At 49.0% G+C, this 20,955-nt stretch overlaps 1 protein-coding gene across 2 annotated transcripts in view; it reads right to left on the bottom strand.

Moving 5' to 3' along the window:
• EXOSC5 (exosome component 5) overlaps positions 1 to 20,556 on the bottom strand; it is a 41,694-nt gene extending 21,138 nt beyond the window's left edge. Inside the window, exons 1-4 of one of the 2 annotated variants that reach the window (XM_053397791.1) lie at positions 20,217 to 20,556; positions 17,339 to 17,452; positions 12,430 to 12,551; positions 2,485 to 2,625 (exon numbers count right to left, since the gene is read on the bottom strand). In XM_053397791.1, coding sequence (XP_053253766.1) covers positions 2,485 to 2,625; positions 12,430 to 12,551; positions 17,339 to 17,452; positions 20,217 to 20,412 — 573 coding nt within the window. In that variant the 5' untranslated portion in view covers positions 20,413 to 20,556. Of the gene's footprint in view, positions 1 to 2,484; positions 2,626 to 12,429; positions 12,552 to 17,338; positions 17,453 to 20,165 lie in introns of both variants that reach the window. The other variant, XM_053397790.1, reaches the window with a different exon arrangement.
• Positions 20,557 to 20,955: the final 399 nt, after the last annotated feature.

The raw sequence follows: 20,955 nt of genomic DNA, 5'->3' as shown, positions 1-20,955 counted from the left end.
TAAGAATTGGGGGCCAGCCCCGATCTTTCTGGGGAAAGCTTTCAAGAGAGAGCAGGCAGCAGGCAGAGCCAAACTGCAGTTGATTAAGGGGAGCCCTGGGTAGAGAAGGCAGCTGGCGATGGATTGAATCCGCTGGCCGATAAAAAGGAGCAAAGCCATTAGGAAAGGCAGCGAGGGCCAGGCGGCAGGGGGCAGGGAGGCAGAGAGAGAGAGAAAGAGAGCTATTGACCTGTCAAGTCACCATAAGCAATTACCCACCCGAGCAGATAAAGGAGCGAACGATAGGTCTGCATCCCTTCTGTGGCACGTGGCACCGGGCCAACTGTGCGCCTGCTGGATGGCAAGCGGGGAGCGAAGGCAACCTGGGTGAATGGGAGCCTAGCCAAAAGCCAGAGATCCCCAACGACCTGGGACCTTCTCCCCTGCCACCGATGCGGGTGGGATCCCAGAAGCCCCCAGGGTTAGAGACTTCACGGCTAACTTCATCTCCCTGACAATGGTGGGGAAACCGGATCCCAAAACGTCTGGCTCTCATGGCTTCTGCATTCCCCCTTTCTAAAACCACTCTCAATTCCAACCTGATAATTGCCACCTGCCCAGATTTTAACTTGTCTGAATTAATTTTAAGGTGTATTTTAGTTAATTGATGTCTGTTTTTATGCATAAAGGTAAAGGTAAAGGGACCCCTGACCATTAGGTCCAGTCGTGGCCGACTCTGGGGTTGCGGCGCTCATCTCGCTTTATTGGCCGAGGGAGCCGGCGTACAGCTTCCGGGTCATGTGGCCAGCATGACTAAGCCGCTTCTGGCAAACCAGAGCAGCGCACGGAAACGCCGTTTACCTTCCCGCCAGAGTGGTACCTATTTATCTACTTGCACTTTGAGGTGCTTTCGAACTGCTAGGTTGACAGGAGCAAGGACCGAACAATGGGAGCTCACCCCGTTGTGGGGATTCGAACCGCCGACCTTCTGATCAGCAAGTCCTAGGCTCTGTGGTTTAACACACAGCACCACCTGTGTACGTTTTTATGCATATTGTGTTGTTTTTATGATGTTAGCCGCTCTGAGCTCGGCCTTGGCCAGGGAGGGCGGGATACAAATTAAAAAAATATTATTATTATTACAAAGAAACGTAGGTGCTCTGTTTTTCTGTCTCTCCCCAACTGGGTTCCCTCTCCCATTAGCCCCAGCCAGAGCATTAAGCTATCTTATGCCATGACACGCGAAGGTAAGTCTCAAAACTCTCTTCCCCAAAGGGGAGGTGCAAGGGCACCAGCTGCCTGGCTTGATCTCCAGAACGTGCTTGGAACCAGCTGCCCACAAGTACTGAACCCACCTGTGGGAGCCCACAGTCCTCCTTCACCTTAGTAGCCAGCACTCACCTGGAGGGATGCTTTGGCCCAGGCGTCAGTCAAATGCATACAGTCCCCACCTACCATCCAGGCCAATTTCGGGAGCAGAGAAAACTGCCTTATACTGAACCAGACCATTGGTCCATCCAGCTCAGTATGGTCTACACCAGCTGGAATCAGCTCTCCAGTTCCAGGTAGGAATCTCTCCCAGTATTGATCCCTAGGGGGCCTCCTGCCTGCAAGGCAGCTGCTCTGCCACTGAGTTACGTCCTTCCCCTGATCTTTCAAAGGGGCGACTTGTTGCACTGCTGCAATACAGGCGCCATAGCTGTCAACCGTCCCTTATTTGGTGGGAAAGTCCCTTATCCCAGCGCTGTGTCCCGCTGCTGTCCCTTATTGATGATGTCCCTTAAATTTACAAGGTTTCAAAGGAAGCAGCTCCTCTCCCTCCCTCCCTGCCAGCCAGGGAGGCTCCAGCTGCGTTGCTCGGCTGCATCGCTCACCCAATAAGGAGTCGAAGAACGACTGGGGGGTGGAGCTTGCATGCCTTGTGCTGATCAAATCGGCTGCGTTGCCTGGGGACTCGCCTTTGCTCATTGCTTCCCAGCAGAGAGTGACAGTGGTTTTCCTTGCTGCATCCCCTTTGCCGGGTTGCTGCGCTGTGGGTACCACTGCTTGAGGCTTCGTTTGGCTGCTGGCTGGGCTTTCTGCCTCTGGCTCGGAGGGGCTCAGAAGTCGAACCTCCCTGTGCTCTGAAAATCCCTTATTTTGGCTGCTGATCCCTTATTTTAGAGGCTACTGGTCCCTTATTTTCAAATCTGTAAGTTGACAGCTATGACAGGCGCTTGAAAAGATGCATCTATCAAAAACCTCCTCTTCTATGCAATTAATGCAGGAACCCACACGCAGATAGCATTGGGCCATCATTTTTACTAGACTGAACTGAATCCTGCCAGGATAAGATGACTAAACCCAGTGAATTCCGCCTTCTTTTTTTCAAGCTGAAGGGCACAAAAAGGCATGTTTCCTCCTCCCACCTCTCCTCAAATCAGTGCACCGTTGATCTCTGGAACTCCCTGCCACCAGAAAGAGCAAAGGCATTCCACCCCCTTGCTGGGACATCATGATACCCACCTTTTCCTGCTTCGCTGTGGGGTCCAGGGTGATGTTGCCGTCCGCGTCCAAAGCACACGTCACTCCGCAGAACAAGGACTTCATGGGTAGGCCTGCGTCCATCAGACCCACGCAGGTGGCATTCAAGCAGCTTGCTAGCAGCTGCAGCGGAAGAGGTTTCGTTAAAGAAAAAAATAAGTCCCTTAGGAGGCAGGAACAAGCCTGCATCAGCAATGGCACACATCACAACACAGAAGAACGTAAGAAGGGCAGGAATGTAAAAAAGTAAAGAACTTCAGGGAAATGATATATAATGAGACGAAAAAGATGTTGAAATATACATTTTTTAAAAAACCAGAAGCATTTTTACTTGGTATTATAGGTCAGGACATTAATAGGCAAGCTGTTAAATTGTTTTTATATGAGACAACTGCGGCAAGAGTATTGTTAGCCCAGAAATGGAAACAAGAAGAAATTCCGAAGAAAGAAGAATGGCAGACAAAATTAACGGACTACGCAGAATTGGACAAAATGACAGGAAGGATTCGAAACCTGCGGGACCAGAGATTTACAGAAGATTGGAAGAAGTATATGAATTATTTGAACAGCAACTGTAATCAACAAATTATGCTAGTAGGACTACAAGAAGTTTTGTAAGGAGAAATATACGAAGCGTTACAAAGTAGAAAAAGAGAGATATTGGTTATGAGTTTGAAATGTAATAGGGAAGATAAGAAATGCATACTGAGAGATTAGATTGGAAAATTTTCAGACAGGATTGATGGAAGTCAAAACAAAAATTGAATAAGATGTAAAAGTATGTTTAATTACTGTTGAAAATGATATGTTAAAGAACTAATAAAAAAATTATATATAAACAAGAGCCTCTTATCCTCTCCTTTGCTTTCCAGAAACTGATATTCCAAAGTGTTTCTGTCTCCACCTGCGGAAGCAGAGAACAGCCATCATGGCTAGAAGCCATCAACAGCCTTCACCCTGAATCAGTCCAATCCTCTTTTAAAGCCACATACCGTATTTTTCGCTCCACAGGGCGCACTAGGGCGCTCCATACGGCGCACCTAGTTTTTTTTGGGGGGGGAAATAAAGGGGGGGAAATTATTCCCCCCCCCCCCGCCTGAAGCCCGGGGAGCACAGTGGGAGTTGGCACTGCACTCCCCGGGCTTCAGGCTGCTATCCGCAAGCCTTCGGAGCCCGACGGGAACTCCTGCCGGGCTCCGAAGGCTTGCGGATAGCTGCCCGAAGCCTGGAGAGCGAGAGGGGTCAGTGAGCACCGACCCCTCTCACTCTCCAGGCTTCAGCGAAAGCCTGCATTCGCTCCATAGGACGCACACACATTTCCCCTTCATTTTGGGAGAGGAAAAGGTGTGTCCTATAGAGCGAAAAATACGGTACATCAGTGGCCATCACTGCCTCCTGGAGAAGCAAGTTCAACAGTTTAATGATGCACTGCATTAAGAATATATCCTTTTGTATGCCTTGAATCTTCCAGCATTCAGCTTCATTCTATGTCCCCGAATCCTTCTGTTAGGAGAGAGAGAGAAACAAACACCAGGAAGACTACTCTTTGCACAGAGATGGAAACAACAGGATATTCTGACAACTGAAGAATGGTAACAGAAAGTATTAGGGTATGCGGAAATAGCAAGACTAACTGGAAGAATCCAACAGCAGGATGATGAGGAATTCCAAAAGGAATGGTCCAAATTTATGGTATACTTAAAGAAAACTGTACATCAATAAAGACACTCACAGGACTGAAATAAAACTCAACGTTTATTGTAAACGTTTGGTTAGACCACAAGACATAATGCTGTAATATAATAAGGAATGTATGTTTAAAGTATAATACAAAAATTTAGTAAGGAATTATAGACATTTATAGAATGTATATATATAGTAAACAGGGACGCGGGTGGCGCTGTGGGTTAAAGCCTCAGCACCTAGGACTTGCTGATCGAAAGGTCGGAGGTTCGAATCCCCGCGGCGGGGTGCGCTCCCGTTGCTCGGTCCCAGCGCCTGCCAACCTAGCAGTTCGAAAGCACCTTCAGGTGCAAGTAGATAAATAGGGACCGCTTACCAGCGGGAAGGTAAACAGCGTTCCGTGTGCTGCGCTGGCTCGCCAGATGCAGCTTGTCACGCTGGCCACGTGACCCGGAAGTGTCTGTGGACAGCGCTGGCTCCCGGCCTATAGAGTGAGATGAGCGCACAACCCTAGAGTCTGGCAAGACTGGCCCGTACGGGCAGGGGTACCTTTTTATATATAGTAAACACGCTTAAGTAAGAGCAATGCAAAGAAGCCAGAAGAGGGGTGGAGGGAAGTTAATTCAGATAAGATATAGATTTAAAGGAGAATAATATTGTTAAGCTGTATTGTGTTTAAGATATTTGGAAAAAAATAATAAAAATTATTGGGGGAGAGAGAGAAACAACTTTCCTCTATCCGATTTCTCCACCCTGTGCATAATATTATAAGCTTCACTGTGGGTTAACCACAAAACCTAGGACTTGCTGATCAGGTTGACAGTTCGAATCCCCCGTTGTTCATTTCCACCTCCTGCCAACCTAGCAGTTTGAAAGCACGTCAAAGTGCAAGTAGATAAATAGGTACCGCTCCGGCGGGAAGGTAAACGGCGTTTCCGTGCACTGCTCTGGTTCGCCAGAAGCGGCTTAGTCATGCTGGCCACATGACCCGGAAGCTGTACGCCGGCTCCCTCGGCCAATAAAGCGAGATGAGCGCCGCAACCCCAGAGTCGGTCATGACTGGACCTAATGGTCAGGGGTCCCTTTACCTTTACCTTTTATCATGTCAGCTCTCACTTGCCTTTTCTATAAACTGAAAAGACCCATATGCTACAACCTTTCCACATAGGAGAGTCGCTTCATCCCCTTGATCATTTCGGTCAATTTTTCCCTGAACCTTTTCCAACTCTGCAGTTTCCATTCTGAGGCAACCAGAACTGCACACAGTATTCCAAATGCACTTGCACCATAGATCTGTATAATGGCATTACGGTATCAGCAGTGAATATTTTTCACCAATTGCTAGGGCAAGCCTTCTTCTGTAGCTGGGTGCCTTCCAGATGTTCTGAAGTATCACTCTAACTAACCCAGCCAGCAAACATCTGGAGGGCAAAAGTTTGGGAAAGGCACTGCTAAGAAATTGAGGAAGGCACAGGCCTCATGGAAAGCAAGCTCCAATTCTATGAAACCTGAGACAGAATATTCCACCAGCATGGAGAAGAAGCGCGGATAAAGCAGTTGAACACAATGATTGATTGTATTCAAGTTTCTTATTTCTGGACCTAACAAGGCTGGGGTGGAGGGAGGCGAAGCTGCTTGGAAGAATGCAGAAAATGTCAACTCCCCAAGCCCAGTCAAGCATGGTGGGAGCAACGAAAGCACATCCTACCACCGCCTCTGTCCTAGTTTCAGGGTAAGCAGGGTCTCAGATGCACATTTCAGCATTACACGTGTGCTTGCGGGTGGTAGAAAACATTTCGTGACCTCTAAGGCCCGTTTGGTTTCATAAATGCCTGCTGATCGCAACCTGGTTCCAACACTCAGCTTCTTGGCTGCGGAAAAGGGTAGAGATAGACCAGGAGGAATTTTCCTGCTGTGTCCCGCTGACACAAGGATATACACCTGCACAACAGGCCTTTCCTCCTCCCCCCAAATCTGCTCCGAAGGGTTAGGAGAACCCCTAGGACAGGTTCAGAGGGGGAGAATTTTCCACTGCGCAGGCTGAAATCCTCATGCTGACCTAATGATCTCCTTAGCGCCAGACTGGATTTTGCACAGGGTGCCCAAGTAACCAGTAACTGCTTCCATCTGTTTCCTGCTTCTGCCTTTCCCCAACCCCATTTTCAGCTGGGCCCAGGCTAGGTAGCTCCTTTAGTTTTCTCCTCCCCCTAGAAACCAAATGATGGCTTAATCCAGGCTGCAAAGGATGGAGGTGCCTTTCTGCAATATTATCCTCCCTGCAAGGTCACAAGGTTATCCTCCCCAACGAACAGTGGTGGTTTTTTGTGTGTTTTTGCCTCTCTCTTTTTTTAATAGCTGAGCCATGGGGGAAGTCCAAAGCATCTCTCACTCCTGGCATCCTGCATTTCCAGGTTAATCAGCCAGCATGGTATGGGATGCTCAGTGGCAGATGGAAACGAGGGCTGGCAGCTCTTGTTATCCGGCGCTGACTAACTGAGATGGCAAAAGCCTTGGGAGGAAAGAGACTAATCAGAGGCCGGATCTGGGAGCTCGGGGAGGAGAAAGGAGGGGGCTGCAAGGCCGGGCTCTCGAAATAGCTACCCGCCGTGCGGGGGGGGGGGGAGGAGGACACAAGCACAGGCCACACAGAATTGTCCCATTAAGCCATGGGGCAAACCAACCTACTCCCTGGGGGATATTGCCTATCCTGTGTCAGAAGTGTCTTGCTGGATCACACCAAAGATCTACCTCGAAGTTGGCTCACCTGCAGCCCTCCAGACTTATTTATCTATTTATTTGATTTATATACAGTGGTGCCTCGGGTTACATACGCTTCAGGTTACATACACTTCAGGTTACAGACTCCACTAACCCAGAAATAGTACCTCGGGTTAAGAACTTTGCTTCAGGATGAGAACAGAAATCGTGCAGCGGCAGCAGGAGGCCCCATTAGCTAAAGTGGTGCTTCAGGTTAAGAACAGTTTCAGGTTAAGAACGGACCTCCAGAACGAATTAAGTTCTTAACCCGAGGTACCACTATACAGTGGTACCTCTGGTTGAGAATGGGATCCGTTCCGGAGGCCCGTTCACAACCTGAAAGGAACGCAATCCACTTCTGCGCAGGTCGCGATTCGTCACTTCTGCGCATGCGCGTAACGTTGTTTTGCGCATCTGCGGCAGGACGTTTACAAGAGGGTTATCTGGCAAGCAGTTTCTGGCAAGACTCTGGAGACCTCAGAGATACCCTACAGAGTTACTGCAACCCCAAGGACAGAGAATCAGACATCTCTGTGCTTTGCTCAACTTCCATCTTCGCCGCAGGATGGCCTGGGGCAAGTCAGCCTTCCTCACAAGTCCCGCTTCCCAGGGCTCCCCTCCTGCCTCACGGGATTTCTCAAAGCCAATGAGATGAGGAAATTAGCCTCCATCTCGAATATTAGGGCACAGAGCCAGTCGGGAATCTTAATCACCGCATTTTTCGCTCTATAAGACGCACCTAGTTTTTGGAGGAGGAAAACAAGAAAAAAAATATTCTGAATCCCAGAAGCCAGAACAGCAAGAGGGATCGCTGCGCAGTGAAAGCAGCAATCCCTCTTGCTGGTCTGGCTTCTGGGATAGCTGTGCAGCCTGCATTCGCTCCATAAGACACACACACATTTCCCCTTACTTTTTAGGAGGGAAAAAGTGAGTCTTATAGAGCAAAAAATACGGGAATGAAACCTGATTAAGTTTGCAGGGAAGAAGGTTCTGTGTTTCTCCACCCCACCACTGCCAGGCTGGAGGGGCCATGAAGCCAGGCAAGCAACCTCGGCGCAGGCGAAATGAAAGAGCGTGCCGCTCTCCAAACGAAACTGCATTAATTCCCTCCGAGCCCCTGTATATTCAGATTTGATAAAACACCGCGGCACCCGGAGTTAATCTCTCCCGCACCACATTTGAGGCTCCGTCAGAAACGGCAGCGCTGTCATTTGTCACCGGAAGAAACAAACAGATAAACTGCGCCACTTTGGAAACGGGTGGAAATCTGCCAATTACGACCCCGTGGCCTAGCTGCCCTGGGACACTGATAGCTGGGGTGCAGCTGATAATCCTAGACTGAATCCTAGATATCCCTCAAATATCTGACACAGCAGCAAGCAGCCAGATAGGTTTACTGATCAGGATTACTTCTCTGCAGAGCTGGGACGACTTCCTGGTTCTCAAGGCAGGATATAAATTATGAAACTTGGGTGGGGGGAAGAACAAGCCCCCAAATCACAGCAACCCCCCTTCTTAACCTACTTCCAACAGAACTTTCTGGACCTTTGGATTTTTTTTATGTAACTATGTAAAGAAAGGGCATCCTATCGATGTCACAAGATTTTGCAAAAATTAAAATCCAAGATTTTTAAAGTGGGCTAGGTTTGAGCTGTATAAGACGATTAAGCGGAGGCAGGAGTGTCAGGAAAAGGTGTTGAAGCAAATGCTGTTATATATGCCATAGGGATTTTTATTTTTATTTTTGGGCTGGGGGGGGGGAGAGACTGAAAGATGTTCCTGCATTTGGCCAAAACCCACACTCGCTCCCTAATTCAGAATGCCTGCATCCCAAGAAGAATTGCTGCGATCAGCCAGAAAACAGCCCCATTTCTCCTTTCCGCAGAACACCTGGCAGAAGCTAATATTTCTCTCCCTCCCTCAAGCTTTTATTAATGGCTCTGGGTTGGCTGGAATGCTATTAGACTGAACACCAGCGACAGCCACAAACCCAGTTGGCAGGTGCATCCAGCAAAGACAACCAATTTAATGTCATTCCTTCCTTAACCCATTTCTGCCTGGCCCCTATGACTTCCATTGTCTGCTTAATTGCAGTTTTTGTCCACATTCACCATCCCGATTATGCCAGAAGCAGATTAGCACGAGGAACCACCTCAGCCAGAGACTCCACTTAAGTTAATGGCATCTGAGACGTAGATTTTTGTTTAAACTGAGCTGGGGAAAAGATTACGGTGGTACCTCGGGTTAAGTACTTAACCGTTCTTAACCTGAAACTGTTCTTAACCTGAAGCACCACTTTAGCTAATGGGGCTTCCTGCTGCTGCTGCTGCTGTGCTGCCAGAGCACGATTTCTGTTCTCATCCTGAAGCAAAGTTCTTAACCCAAGGTACTATTTCTGAGTCTGTAACCTGAAGCGTATGTAACCCAAGGTACCACCATACTTGTAATTATACGGTAGAATGTGCAATATCATAATATTTATTTACTTTTGCTCCCCAAAAATACCATCATCTGTGAAGAAGAAGAGGAGTTTGGATTTGATATCCCGCTTTATCACTACCCGAAGGAGTCTCAAAGTGGCTAACATTCTCCTTTCCCTTCCTCCCCCACAACAAACACTCTGTGAGGTGAGTGGGGCTGAGAGACTTCAGAGAAGTGTGACTATCTGAAGGTCACCCAGCAGCTGCATGTGGAGGAGCAGAGATGCAAACCCGGTTCACCAGATTACAAGTCTACCACTCTTAACAACTACACCACACTGGCTCTCGGCAATCCTGGGCTAGATCCGACCACCGTCCTCCTTGTTATTCACTCTCAGTCTTCCTCCAATCCACCCATAAAATGGGTAGATGGATGCGACGGGTGAAGAAGAAGAGGAACGGGGAGCATCCAAGCAAGCTGAACAGCTCTCCACAACCCCCACCCCACCCCACCCATTTTCAAAACGGGCTTTCAAAGAAGAGAAGGGTGGATTCCCCCCCCCCCCCCAATTCCTAAATCATCTCTTTCTTCCTTGGATACAGCAGTTTGGGAGAAAGAGGGAACTGCATCTCCCACCACCAACCCGCTTTCAAGTTGGATGCTTGCAAAATTAGTTGCTGACCAGGATGTTGACATTACAGAATTTTGCATGAATATGGCTGCAGGTCAGTGGGGAGGAATCTGTGGATGCTGAGGAACCTTTGGCCCCAGAATTGTTAATTGGCCAACCCCTGCCCTTCGCAGAGAAATGAGCTTCCTAAGAACTGAGCTGCATAGCCTAAAACAGCCGTGTTTCAATAATACTTCTTTTTTTTTAAGTGCTTCTGCCACCTGCTGGCCTTAACATCTGCATGTTTACTTTTATTTCCCTCACCAGCGCTAACCCTTGCAAAGTGCCTTCGCCAACCTAGCGCCCTCCAGATGTTGTTGGACATCTGGCGAAGGGCTTTCGGACAGCGGGGAAGAGCTAGGTTCCTCCACAAGAGGAAAAATGCTTCTAAGGAGCAGCACAGGACTTAAACCACTTCACGCTTCCTCCAACGTATGAGTGGCTGAAAGAATCAGCACTGTCCCTGCCACTGCCTTAAAATCCTTCCCCTCAGGCAGGCCGGAGGTTGGATCCTGCCCTAAGCCTCATTCACCGTTTCGCTGGCCAGAATGCTACACACCAGAAGATGAGATTTTCCCAAAACCGATGAGGAGGTCTTGCGCAGGGAAAGGCCCCAGGGGAACCCATATTTTATAGACACAGGACTAAGGAGAAGGTGGGAAGTCCATCAAAGATCACATTGTGGTGCAGTTGGCAATCATCTCAGAAACAGTAATTGCAAGTTCAAGGACACCTTGGCCCGGTTTGACTCAGAGGTGCAATATTGGCACGTCTCTGCTGAAGGGCAACTGCCCTGGAATCGTTGCTTCAGGACTTTCTTCCCCAGGAACCGCTTCTCTACCCCCACGACTGAAAAACAATCCAGCATCTGAGGCCATCTGTATCTCAGACGCTTTAGCAATAAAGACTTCCTGATCGCTCGCAGCAATTTGCACTCATTACCTCCGTAACTGCTAGAACAATCTGACAAGGTGCCCCGGTACGAAGTCTATCTTTAATCGCCGTCAGATGGGAGCCTGAGCAGAGGTGTGCATGTGTGTGTCAGAGACAGACAGACAGACAGACAGACAGACAGACAATGCAAAGCAAAAGTGCACCATTCTGCCTCTTTGGTCATTTTCATGAGAGGGACTCTTGCCTCTTGGCTGGGGCTGCCATAGAGAATGCCCTCTTAAGTTGTGGAACTTCTTTCCCACAGAAGTGGATCCAGCACCTTCGCTATCCTGTTTCGGTCAAACGCTGAAGGTGCCTCTGACACCTGAATTGCATACAGTGGTACCTCAGGTTAAGAACTTAATTCGTTCCGGAGGTCCATTCTTAACCTGAAACTGTTCTTAACCTGAAGCACCACTTTAGCTAATGGGGCCTCCCGCTGCCGCACGATTTCTGTTCTCATCCTGAAGCAAAGTTCTTAATCCGAGGTACTATTTCTGCGTTACCGGAGTCTGTAACCTGAAGTGTATGTAACCTGAAGTGTATGTAACCCGAGGTACCACTGTATTTTTAGGAGCCACCATATTTTGGTAATTTCAGGTTGCTTCAAACCGTTTTCAAAGTTGTATTTTAAATTACTATTGTTAGGGTCATTTACTATTATTATATTGCCCGTCTAAGGCCTCAAAGTGAGTTGCAACACAATATTAATATCCTGCACAGTATTACACAACATTAAAAACAGTTGGAAGCGACTTGCCATCACAGATATATGATGGATCCTGAAAACATGCATCTTCCGTGTTAAAGGCCAGAGCTAAGAGGTGGGTCTTCAGCATTTGCTGAAAGCTGTATTGTAATGAAGGTGTCAGATGCACCTCTGCGGGGCGGGAGTCCCACAACTTAGGGGGCGCCACCCTCCAACAAACAAAAGGGCCCTCTCTGTCAATCTCAGGGGTCAGGAGACATTTTCAACAGGGGGCTGGTCCACTGTCCCTCAGACCATGTGGGGGGCCAGGCTATATTTTGACGGGCGAGGGTGTGAACAAATTCCTATGCCCCCCACAAATAACCCAGAGATGATTTTAAATAAAAGGACACATTCTACTTGTGTAAAAACACGCTGATTCCCAGACCGTCCGCGGGCCGGATTTAGAAGGTGATTGGGCCGGATCCTGCCCCCGGGCCTTAGTTTGCCTACCCATGGTTGATCTCATCACCTAAGGAGGTGGCTTTTCAGGTATTTGGAGACTGAGTCATTTACAGCTTTAAACACTAATATGAGCACCTTGAACTGGGCCTAGAAATGAACCGGCAACTGGTACAGATGTTTTAAAACTGGGGTTGCATGTGATCTCAAGGGAATCCCAGCCAGCAATCTAGCTGTTATCACTGTCCTTGGGACCTCTGGGTGAAGGGCAGGTTATAGTAATAATAATAATAATAATACACAGAAAGGATACAGAGCCGGCATCTGTGACTACCTGAAGCACAACCGTAATAGAGGAACGGGGATGAAGAGTTCCCAGGACCACTGCCTCGCACGTCTTCTTGATCATCTGCTCTCGGCTTCTCTCATAGACACCTGGGCGGGAGGAAAGCAAAGAGCGCTGCAGGTGAGCCCCAGCGAAACACGAGGCTCAAAGCAATCATCTTCTGAAAGGTCACACTGCTGAGGCTCAAGCGCCGGGGCTGCCTTGTCGGATCAGACTAATATTCATCCAATTCCCTAACAGCAGCTCGCTGGATGTTTCTAGGCAACGCAGCAGGTTATGGAAAATGATGGCCTTTTACCTTGTTGTGTGACCTCGGCTGCACACTGCCACTGCATATGGAGGTTCTATTTATCCATGATGCACCATTTTTGAGGGAAGCTGGAAAATTCTCCAGTGTCCATGGGGCTAGGAATTCAAAGCATTACGTTCTGCTGTGCCTTAAGGCTTATATTAGCCCTGAGCAACAGGGAGTCTTAAGTGGGGTTTATACATTCAGCAGAACGCAGTAGGAAAGCTTTTCCTTCAGCTGGCAGGTGCTGGTGACCTGCCTAAATGCTCTACAACAAAAGAATAGCACTCAGATGCATTACTGCCTCCGACTATGGAACCAGAGCGCAGTCATTATGGCTGGCAGTCACTGACAATATCTCCCATGTCCAATCCTCTCCCCCAATCCACTTTTAAATGTCCACATTGGTGGCTCCTGTGGGAGTGAGTTCCACAGTTTTAACTAGGCACTGTATGAAGCAGCCCTGCAAATGTTGAGACATGCATTCTGTCACCTGAAATGGTTAAATCCAGGAAATTCCACCACACAGACCCCACCCTAGAGCCTACAGTACGACACATATCACTTGAAGAAACAGCCGCCCACATCACAAATTCTATTAGTGGCTATTGTCTTGATCCCAAAGGGCAGGTACATATGCAGATAAAATTCTATTTTTTATTGGATGCTTTGTTGTTGTTTAGTCGTTTAGTCGTGTCCGACTCTTTGTGACCCCCTGGACCAGAGCACGCCAGGCACTCCTGTCTTCCACTGCCTCCCGCAGTTTGGTCAAACTCATGCTGGTAGCTTCAAGAACACAGTCCAACCATCTCGTCCTCTGTCGTCCCCTTCTCCTTGTGCCCTCCATCTTTCCCAACATCAGGGTCTTTTCCAGGGAGTCTTCTCTTCTCATGAGGTGGCCAGAGTATTGGAGCCTCAGCTTCAGGATCTGTCCTTCCAGTGAGCACTCAGGGCTGATTTCCTTCAGAATGGATAGGTTTGATCTTCTTGCAGTCCACGGGACACTCAAGAGTCTCATCTAGCACCATAATTCAAAAGCATCAATTCTTTGGCGATCAGCCTTCTTTATGGTCCAGCTCTCACTTCCATACATCACTACTGGGAAAACCATAGCTTTTGCTATACGGACCTTTGTTGGCAAGGTGAATAGTTTCAGGTAAAGTCAGGAGCCTGGGAAGGACCCCAGCTTATTGGCAGAGTATCTGTTTGCATGCAGAATGTTCCCAGTTTAATCCCCAGCCTCTCTGGGTTGTTTCTGGGAGAGGCTGTCTGTCTGAAATCCTGGAGAGAGATGTCAGTCAGTGTGTAGATAACAGTGAGCTAGATGGACCTAGTGGTGTGACTCTGTATAAGGTAGCTTCTTATGTTCCCATACAGGCTTTCAGGTTCCACAGAACCTTTCATGCCCAACAAAGATTTCTGTGAAACTCAAAATCTTGCACATCAGAAGCTACTCTCTTTAAGTACGCAGGACCTAAAGGCACGCACATGTCCAGACACACTTCTCTTCCTCCTTTTACCATTAATACCGTCAAGTCTGCAAATAGGATCAGCAGAATTTAATTTTTTTTAAAAGCTCTTCTGTTTCCACAGAAAAGGAAACAAATTCTTTTGTTTCTTAATTTAATTATTCACAGCAAAGCCAGCCCCCTCTGGAGGTTTCACATGCACTGAAAGTCTCAGCGGGTGGGGAAAAAAGGAAGGGAGAAATTCTTTTTTCCCCTCTGATGCCAGCAATTTTCTTTTGTGAGCTCCCTGTGGAGGGAACAAGATATCCAGATGGTATCACTGCAGGATACCAGATGGCCCAGTTGGTTATGAAGATAACAGCTCATCTCACCTTTTGATTATGCTAGTTCCTGGGGGTGGGGGCAGGAGATGAATGGTGAGCACACATGCTAAATTTAAATTAGAACAACACGGGGACGAGTTTTGAGTTTTCACTTGCTAACGCTGCCATGCAGAGACATTTTGGAAATGGATATAATGAAAGATTTAACAAAGGTGACACACGCCGAGCGTCCCACTCAGGGGACATGCAGAGCAGTTTTAACTCAATGACATCACACTAAGGCATAGTTTATTGTGACAAAAGCAAGTCATTCCCCCAAGCATTCCCCAAACCCTTCCGGCATGACCACAAGGAGAACACGTTCACTTCCATTTTGATTACCCACCACTGGTCTGAACCAACAAGCTGTCATTAATGCAGATGATGAGTTGGGTTTGAACCGTGCCATCTTCAAAGCAGGTTTTATGAAGCTTGCTTCTTTAAACAAGCCATAGTGGACATTTAACCACAGTAGTGATGTATGGAAGTGAGAGCTGGACCATCAAGAAGGCTGATCACCAAAGAATTGATGCTTTTGAATTCTGGTGCTGGAGGAGACTCTTGAGAGTCTCATGGACTGCAGGAAGATCAAACGTATCCATTCTGAAGGTAAACAGCCCTGAGTGCTCACTGGAAGGACAGATCCTGAAGCTGAGGCTCCAGTACTTTGGCCACCTCATGAGAAGAGAAGACTCCCTGGAAAAGACCCTGATGTTGGGAAAGATGGAGGGCGCAAGGAGAAGGGGACGACAGAGGATGAGATGGTGGGACAGTGTTCTCGAAGCTACCAGCATGAGTCTGACCAAACTGTGGGAGGCAGTGGAAGACAGGTTTAAGCGACACACTAAATTGTGATCAAGTGAAATCAGAAGTTTCTAATCTCTTCCTTGGGGTCACACCAGTGGAGAGAGGAGGAGGGAGTGTATGACCCGCGCCACCCAAGGCTCACTGTAGCTTGTTGAATACAGAAGGTAAACACTTTCATCTTCTGGTGAAGGATCTCAGCAGCAGAGCTGGGAAATCAAGCACCTATGACTGTCTTACTGGGTTAGAAATACAGTTAACTGTACCTTGCACCCAGACACTGCGAGTAATCAGTTGTGTCCACCCTTCTGGACAATGCCAACCCAGTAACAATTGATTAACTGAATTCCCATCCCATTCCACCTTTGTTCTCAGATCGAGGATGGTTTACACGATGGCAGATTTAGGTCCAGATGTTTGAGACTACAATTCCCATCATCCCTAGCTAACAGGACAAGTGGTCAGGGATGATGGGAATTGTAGTCCCAAACATCTGGGGGCGGGGCAGAGTTTGCCTATGCCTTATTTAGGTGAACAGGGATGGGGTGGGGGGCATCATAGGGCTGTGCAAACTAGCTCCACCTGCTGGTCACAAACCCCACCAGCTATGCATTTCACAAATGAATTACCGTATTTTTCGCACTATAGGACGCACCGGTCCATAGGACGCACCTAGATTTGAGGGGGAAAATAAAGGGGGGAGAAATTATTCCCCCCCCCCAGGCGCGGGGCTGGGGCGGGGGAAGCCCGAGCTTCCCCCTCCCCCAGAACGGGACCCAGAGCCATGCCGTAGCTGCGCGCAGCTTTGGCATCGCTCTGGGAGCTTGCGGGGCTGGGGGAGGAGGAAGCCCTCCGCCAGCCTCCAAACCATGTCGGGAGACAGCGGGATGGCGCGCTGCGCCTCTCCCGCTGTCCCCCGAGTTTGCGGGGCTGGCGACGGGGAGGAGCAGGCTTCTCCCCCCCCGCCAGCCTTCTAGCCAAGTCGGGGGACAGCGGGATGGCGCGCTGCGCCTCTCCCGCTGTCTCCCGAGTTTGCGGGGCTGGCGACGGGGAGGAGCAGGCCTCTCCCCCCCGCCAGCCTTCTAGCCAAGTCGGGGGACAGCGGGAAGGGCGCGCTGCGCCTCTCCCACTGTCTCCCGAGTTTGCGGGGCTGGCGACGGGGAGGAGCAGGCCTCTCCCCCCCCGCCAGCCTTCTAGCCAAGTCGGGGGACAGCGGGAAGGGCGCGCTGCGCCTCTCCCGCTGTCTCCCGAGTTTGCGGGGCTGGCGACGGGGAGGAGCAGGCTTCTCCCAGTCGCCAGCCTTCTAGCCAAGTCGGGGGACAGCGGGATGGCGGCGTTCTGCCTCCCCGCTGTCCCCCGAGCTTGTGGGGCTGGCAGTGGGGCTCTCCTGAAGCCTGGAGAGCGAGAGGGGTCGGTGCGCACCGACCCCTCTCGCTCTCCAGGCTTCAGCGAAAGCCTGCATTCGCACCATAGGACGCACACACATTTCCCCTTCATTTTTGGAGGGGGAAAAGTGCGTCCTATAGTGCGAAAAATACGGTAGTTCAGCATGCATACCAATATACAAACGTGCATTGGCTGAGGACCTCCCCTAGCATGGAGTTGGTATAAACATGGGGGTCTCTCATTGAACATGCAATTAGTGCAAGGGAACAACTACCCTGCCTGTCAATATTATAGCGAGCCCATATAGCCCTGTGCCCCCCACAAATGCTTTCACTCGGCCCCTCCTTTTGTCTTTTTAACTCCCTCCACAAAAGAAATTCCCAAATCGCGGCATGCAGATACAGTATTAGAACGCGACACCTATTCATTTAAACGAACAACCACATTAGCGAGTAGGCCTGCATGCCCCAACTTTGCCCTGACTATACAAATTCTAGGGGCAAGCACCTGGGTCAAAGGAACCCCCAAAAGGGGATATATGAGTTGGTTTGCAATACTCCTCTCACCTGGTAGACCCACTTTGGGCCTCAGAAGAACTTCCAGGGTAGCTTTATCATAGATCTCTTTGCTGACCTTGACTTCAGTTGGCCCGTACACTCCAACTAGTACTGAAGTGTCCCCTGGGAAAAAACAGGGGAAGGGGGGGCATGAACAATTTGGCCTAATTTGGTGATGAAACAGTCACCATCCAGCTCCCCTAACTGCTACCACAGAAGCAGCAGACGGACCCTCTTGCCCTTGAAGGGAGGAGAGAAGTCGTCTGAGGAACAGTTCACTATCCAGCTGCCCTGAGGGGAGGGAAAAGAAGCAGTCACAGCTTTTTTTTTTAACCAAACAAGTTGCCTTTTCCATTCTGTTTATTTCTTTTTTCCAGCACAAGGTGGTTCATTAGGGCAAATGAGGCCCTGCCTCAGCAACTGCAGTCTGCCCTTACCCATAACTGGCAACTTTTCCATTTTCTTGCAAGGAATTCTATTTGGAATAAGGGAATTTCCCTTTAAAAAAGGGAAACGTTGACAGCTATGCCCTTACCCAGCCTGCTTTCTTATTAACAGGCAGTTCTGGCCATAGCACTGCCTCCCAGTTTCATAGAAGGGACCCCAGGGGGTCATCTAGCCCAACCCCCTGCAATGCAGGAATCTCAACTAGTAAGCACACATGGCAGATCCAACCTCTGCTTAAATTCCTCCAAGAAAGTAGAGTCCACCACCTCCTAAGGGAGTTTGCTCCACTATCAAACTGCTCTTACTGTCAGAAAGTTCTTCATGATTTTTAGTCCAAATCTCCTTTCTTGTAACTTGAATCCATTTGCTTTCGGTCCTACCATCCAGAGGAGGTCAACAAACTTTTTCAGCAGGGGGCCAGTCCACTGTCCCTCAGATCTTGTGGGGGGCCGGACTATTCTTTTTGGGGGGGGGGAATGAATGAATTCCTATGGCCCACAAATAACCTAGAGATGCATTTTAAATAAAAGCACACATTCTACTCATGTAAAAACACCAGGCAGGCCCCACAAATAACCCAGAGATGCATTTCAAATAAAAGCACACATTCTACTCATGTAAAAACACCAGGCAGGCCCCACAAATAACCCAGAGATGCATTTTAAATAAAAGGACACATTCTACTCATGTAAAAACGCGCTGATTCCCGGACCGTCCGTGGGCCGGATTTAGAAGGTGATTGGGCTGGATCCGGCCCCCGGGCCTTAGTTTGCCTCCCCATGGTCCAGAGCAAGAGAAAGGAAGCTTGCTCCATCTTCCAAGTGAGAGGCCTTCACATATTTGAAAATGGCTATCCTATCTCCTCTCAGTCTCCTCTTTTCCAGGCTGAACATACCCATCTCACTCAGCCGTTCCTCATAAGACTTGGTTTCAAGACCCTTGATCCTCCCCCTTAGTTTTGGCTTTGCCATTACAGAACTCAGTTAAGGACGTGGACGGGGGCCAAACTAGCTTTAGTTGGCTGTGCTTGTCATTGGCAGCACCGACTGCTGGGTTCTCTGCCTTCCACCCTATCCTTCTCAATGGGCACCAGCCACTAGGGACAGATGCCCATGGAAATCCTGCAAGCAAGAAATGGGAGTAACAGCGCTCTCCTGCTTGTGATCCCTGGCAAATTGCATACAGAGACACACTGCCTTTGATACACAAGGCCAACATGACAAGCAGCCAGCGATACCCTAAAGAGAAAGGGACCCCTGACCTTTAGGTCCAGTCGTGACCAACTCTGGGGTTGCGGCGCTCATCTCGCTTTATTGGCTGAGGGAGCCGGCGTACAGCTTCCGGGTCATGTGGCCAGCATGACTAAACCGCTTCTGGCGAACCAGAGCAGCGCATGGAAACGCCCTTTACCTTCCCGCCGGAGCGGTACCCATTTATCTACTTGCACTTTGACATGCTTTTGAACTGCTAGGTTGGCAGGAGCAGGGACCGAGCAACGGGAGCTCACCCCGTTGTGGGGATTCGAACCACCGACCTTCTGATCAGCAAGCCCTAGGCTCTGTGGTTTAACCCACAGCGCCACCCGCGTCCCAACAATACCCTATCCATCCTGAATGTGCCTAATTCCCTTTTTAAACCATACAAGTTGGTTGTCTACCACCAAACCATGGGGTAGCAAACTCTGTAATTTAACCATAACCTACCAGGGTTGACTTACGGGGAGAGCCGGGGTTCCCTCACTCAATTTAAATCAGCATGGAGTATGGATCAAGCTTCTTTTATCCTGCTGTAGAGGGTAGGACCCGAACCAATGGATTCAAGTTACAATAAAGGCGATTCTGACTAAGTATCAGGGAAAACTTTCTGACAGTAGGGGTTGTTGCTCAGTAGAATGGACTCCCTTGGGAGGTTCTGGATTCTATTTCACTGGAGCAGAGGTTGGGTGGCCATCTGTCATGGATGTTTTAGCTGAGATTCCTAGAATTTGCAGGGGGTTGGACTAGATTTCACCCTTGGGGCCCCTTCCAACTTTGCAGTTCTATGATCTATAAGCTCTGTTTTGGAGGGGGGGTTAGGAAAGCAAAGGGTATTAAGTATTAAGCATCTGGTACTCGGGCTAAGAAAGGAGCCGGGGAGATATGAGACTAAAGACCAGACACCCATCCCAAACAGAGTTCCAGACTGGAAGCAGGAGCAACAGGGCGATATCGAAGGAAGAAAGACCCCGAGCCAAAGAGAACCTTAAAAGCTCTCAGCTTGGAAGGGGAGACCTGAGAAACGCCCGTCTGGACCCCACACCTACGGAGTATCAATAGCGCTGGTTAAGAGGATATAACCCAGAGATGGAGGAGCAGGAAGGGGGGGTGGAGGAAAGGAAGCCACGGCTGACCCTGCATCCAGGAGGCAGAGCCATCAGGACGGGACAGCAGTCCCTGCTCACACAGGATCCGGCGCAGCGCAGGGAGATCCCCAGAATCGAAGCGCTTCTGTTCGGTCTCCATCGCTCCGATCCACCCACGTGGTTTCCCCCTTGATGCTTCCGGATCCGGGGTTTGACGGGGCGGAGCTACGGGAGCCGACGCCTCCTTTTTAAAGCAACAAGCCACACCAAACCTTCTTAAGTCTTTCAAGCACATTCAAAAAAGCACAGCCTTCCCCGCAAAGAATTCTGGGTGCTGCAGTTTGCTAAGGGATGCTGGGAACAGGAGCTCTGTGAGGGGTAAACTACAAGGCCCAGAATCCTTTGAGGGAAAGGATGTGCCTCAAATGTGCTTTAAGAGTTCGCACACACACAAACACAGAGAGAGCTTCATGAATTAGAAAAAAATGGTTCAGGAAGGGGGGAATTTGGGGTGTCCTAGAATCAGAGTGTGGATGAGTGGGGGGGTCATAATTTGGGAGAGGGGGTTGATTTCCCAGCATTCCCCCCTACTTCCTTACAAATTGCTACCTCACAGGGTTGTTGTAATCAAATAAATAAAATAAACAATTCAGCAACGAATTAACATTTTGTTCCGCTTTAACTATTCCAAATGTGACTGACAAACCGTAGCCTAAGTTTCGTTTCGTTTGTGCTTATTGTCCTTCTGTGGAAAAACCTTTATTTTATTTTTTAATGTCCCTTGAAGACGGGGAAGCTATTCATAAACAGAACCAAAGAAAATTTTAAAATAAAAATA

This window comes from Podarcis raffonei, chromosome 8 (assembly GCF_027172205.1).
Source record: "Podarcis raffonei isolate rPodRaf1 chromosome 8, rPodRaf1.pri, whole genome shotgun sequence".
NCBI classification, from domain to species: domain Eukaryota; kingdom Metazoa; phylum Chordata; class Lepidosauria; order Squamata; family Lacertidae; genus Podarcis; species Podarcis raffonei.
This window is presented reverse-complemented; position numbering and strand designations above follow the sequence as displayed.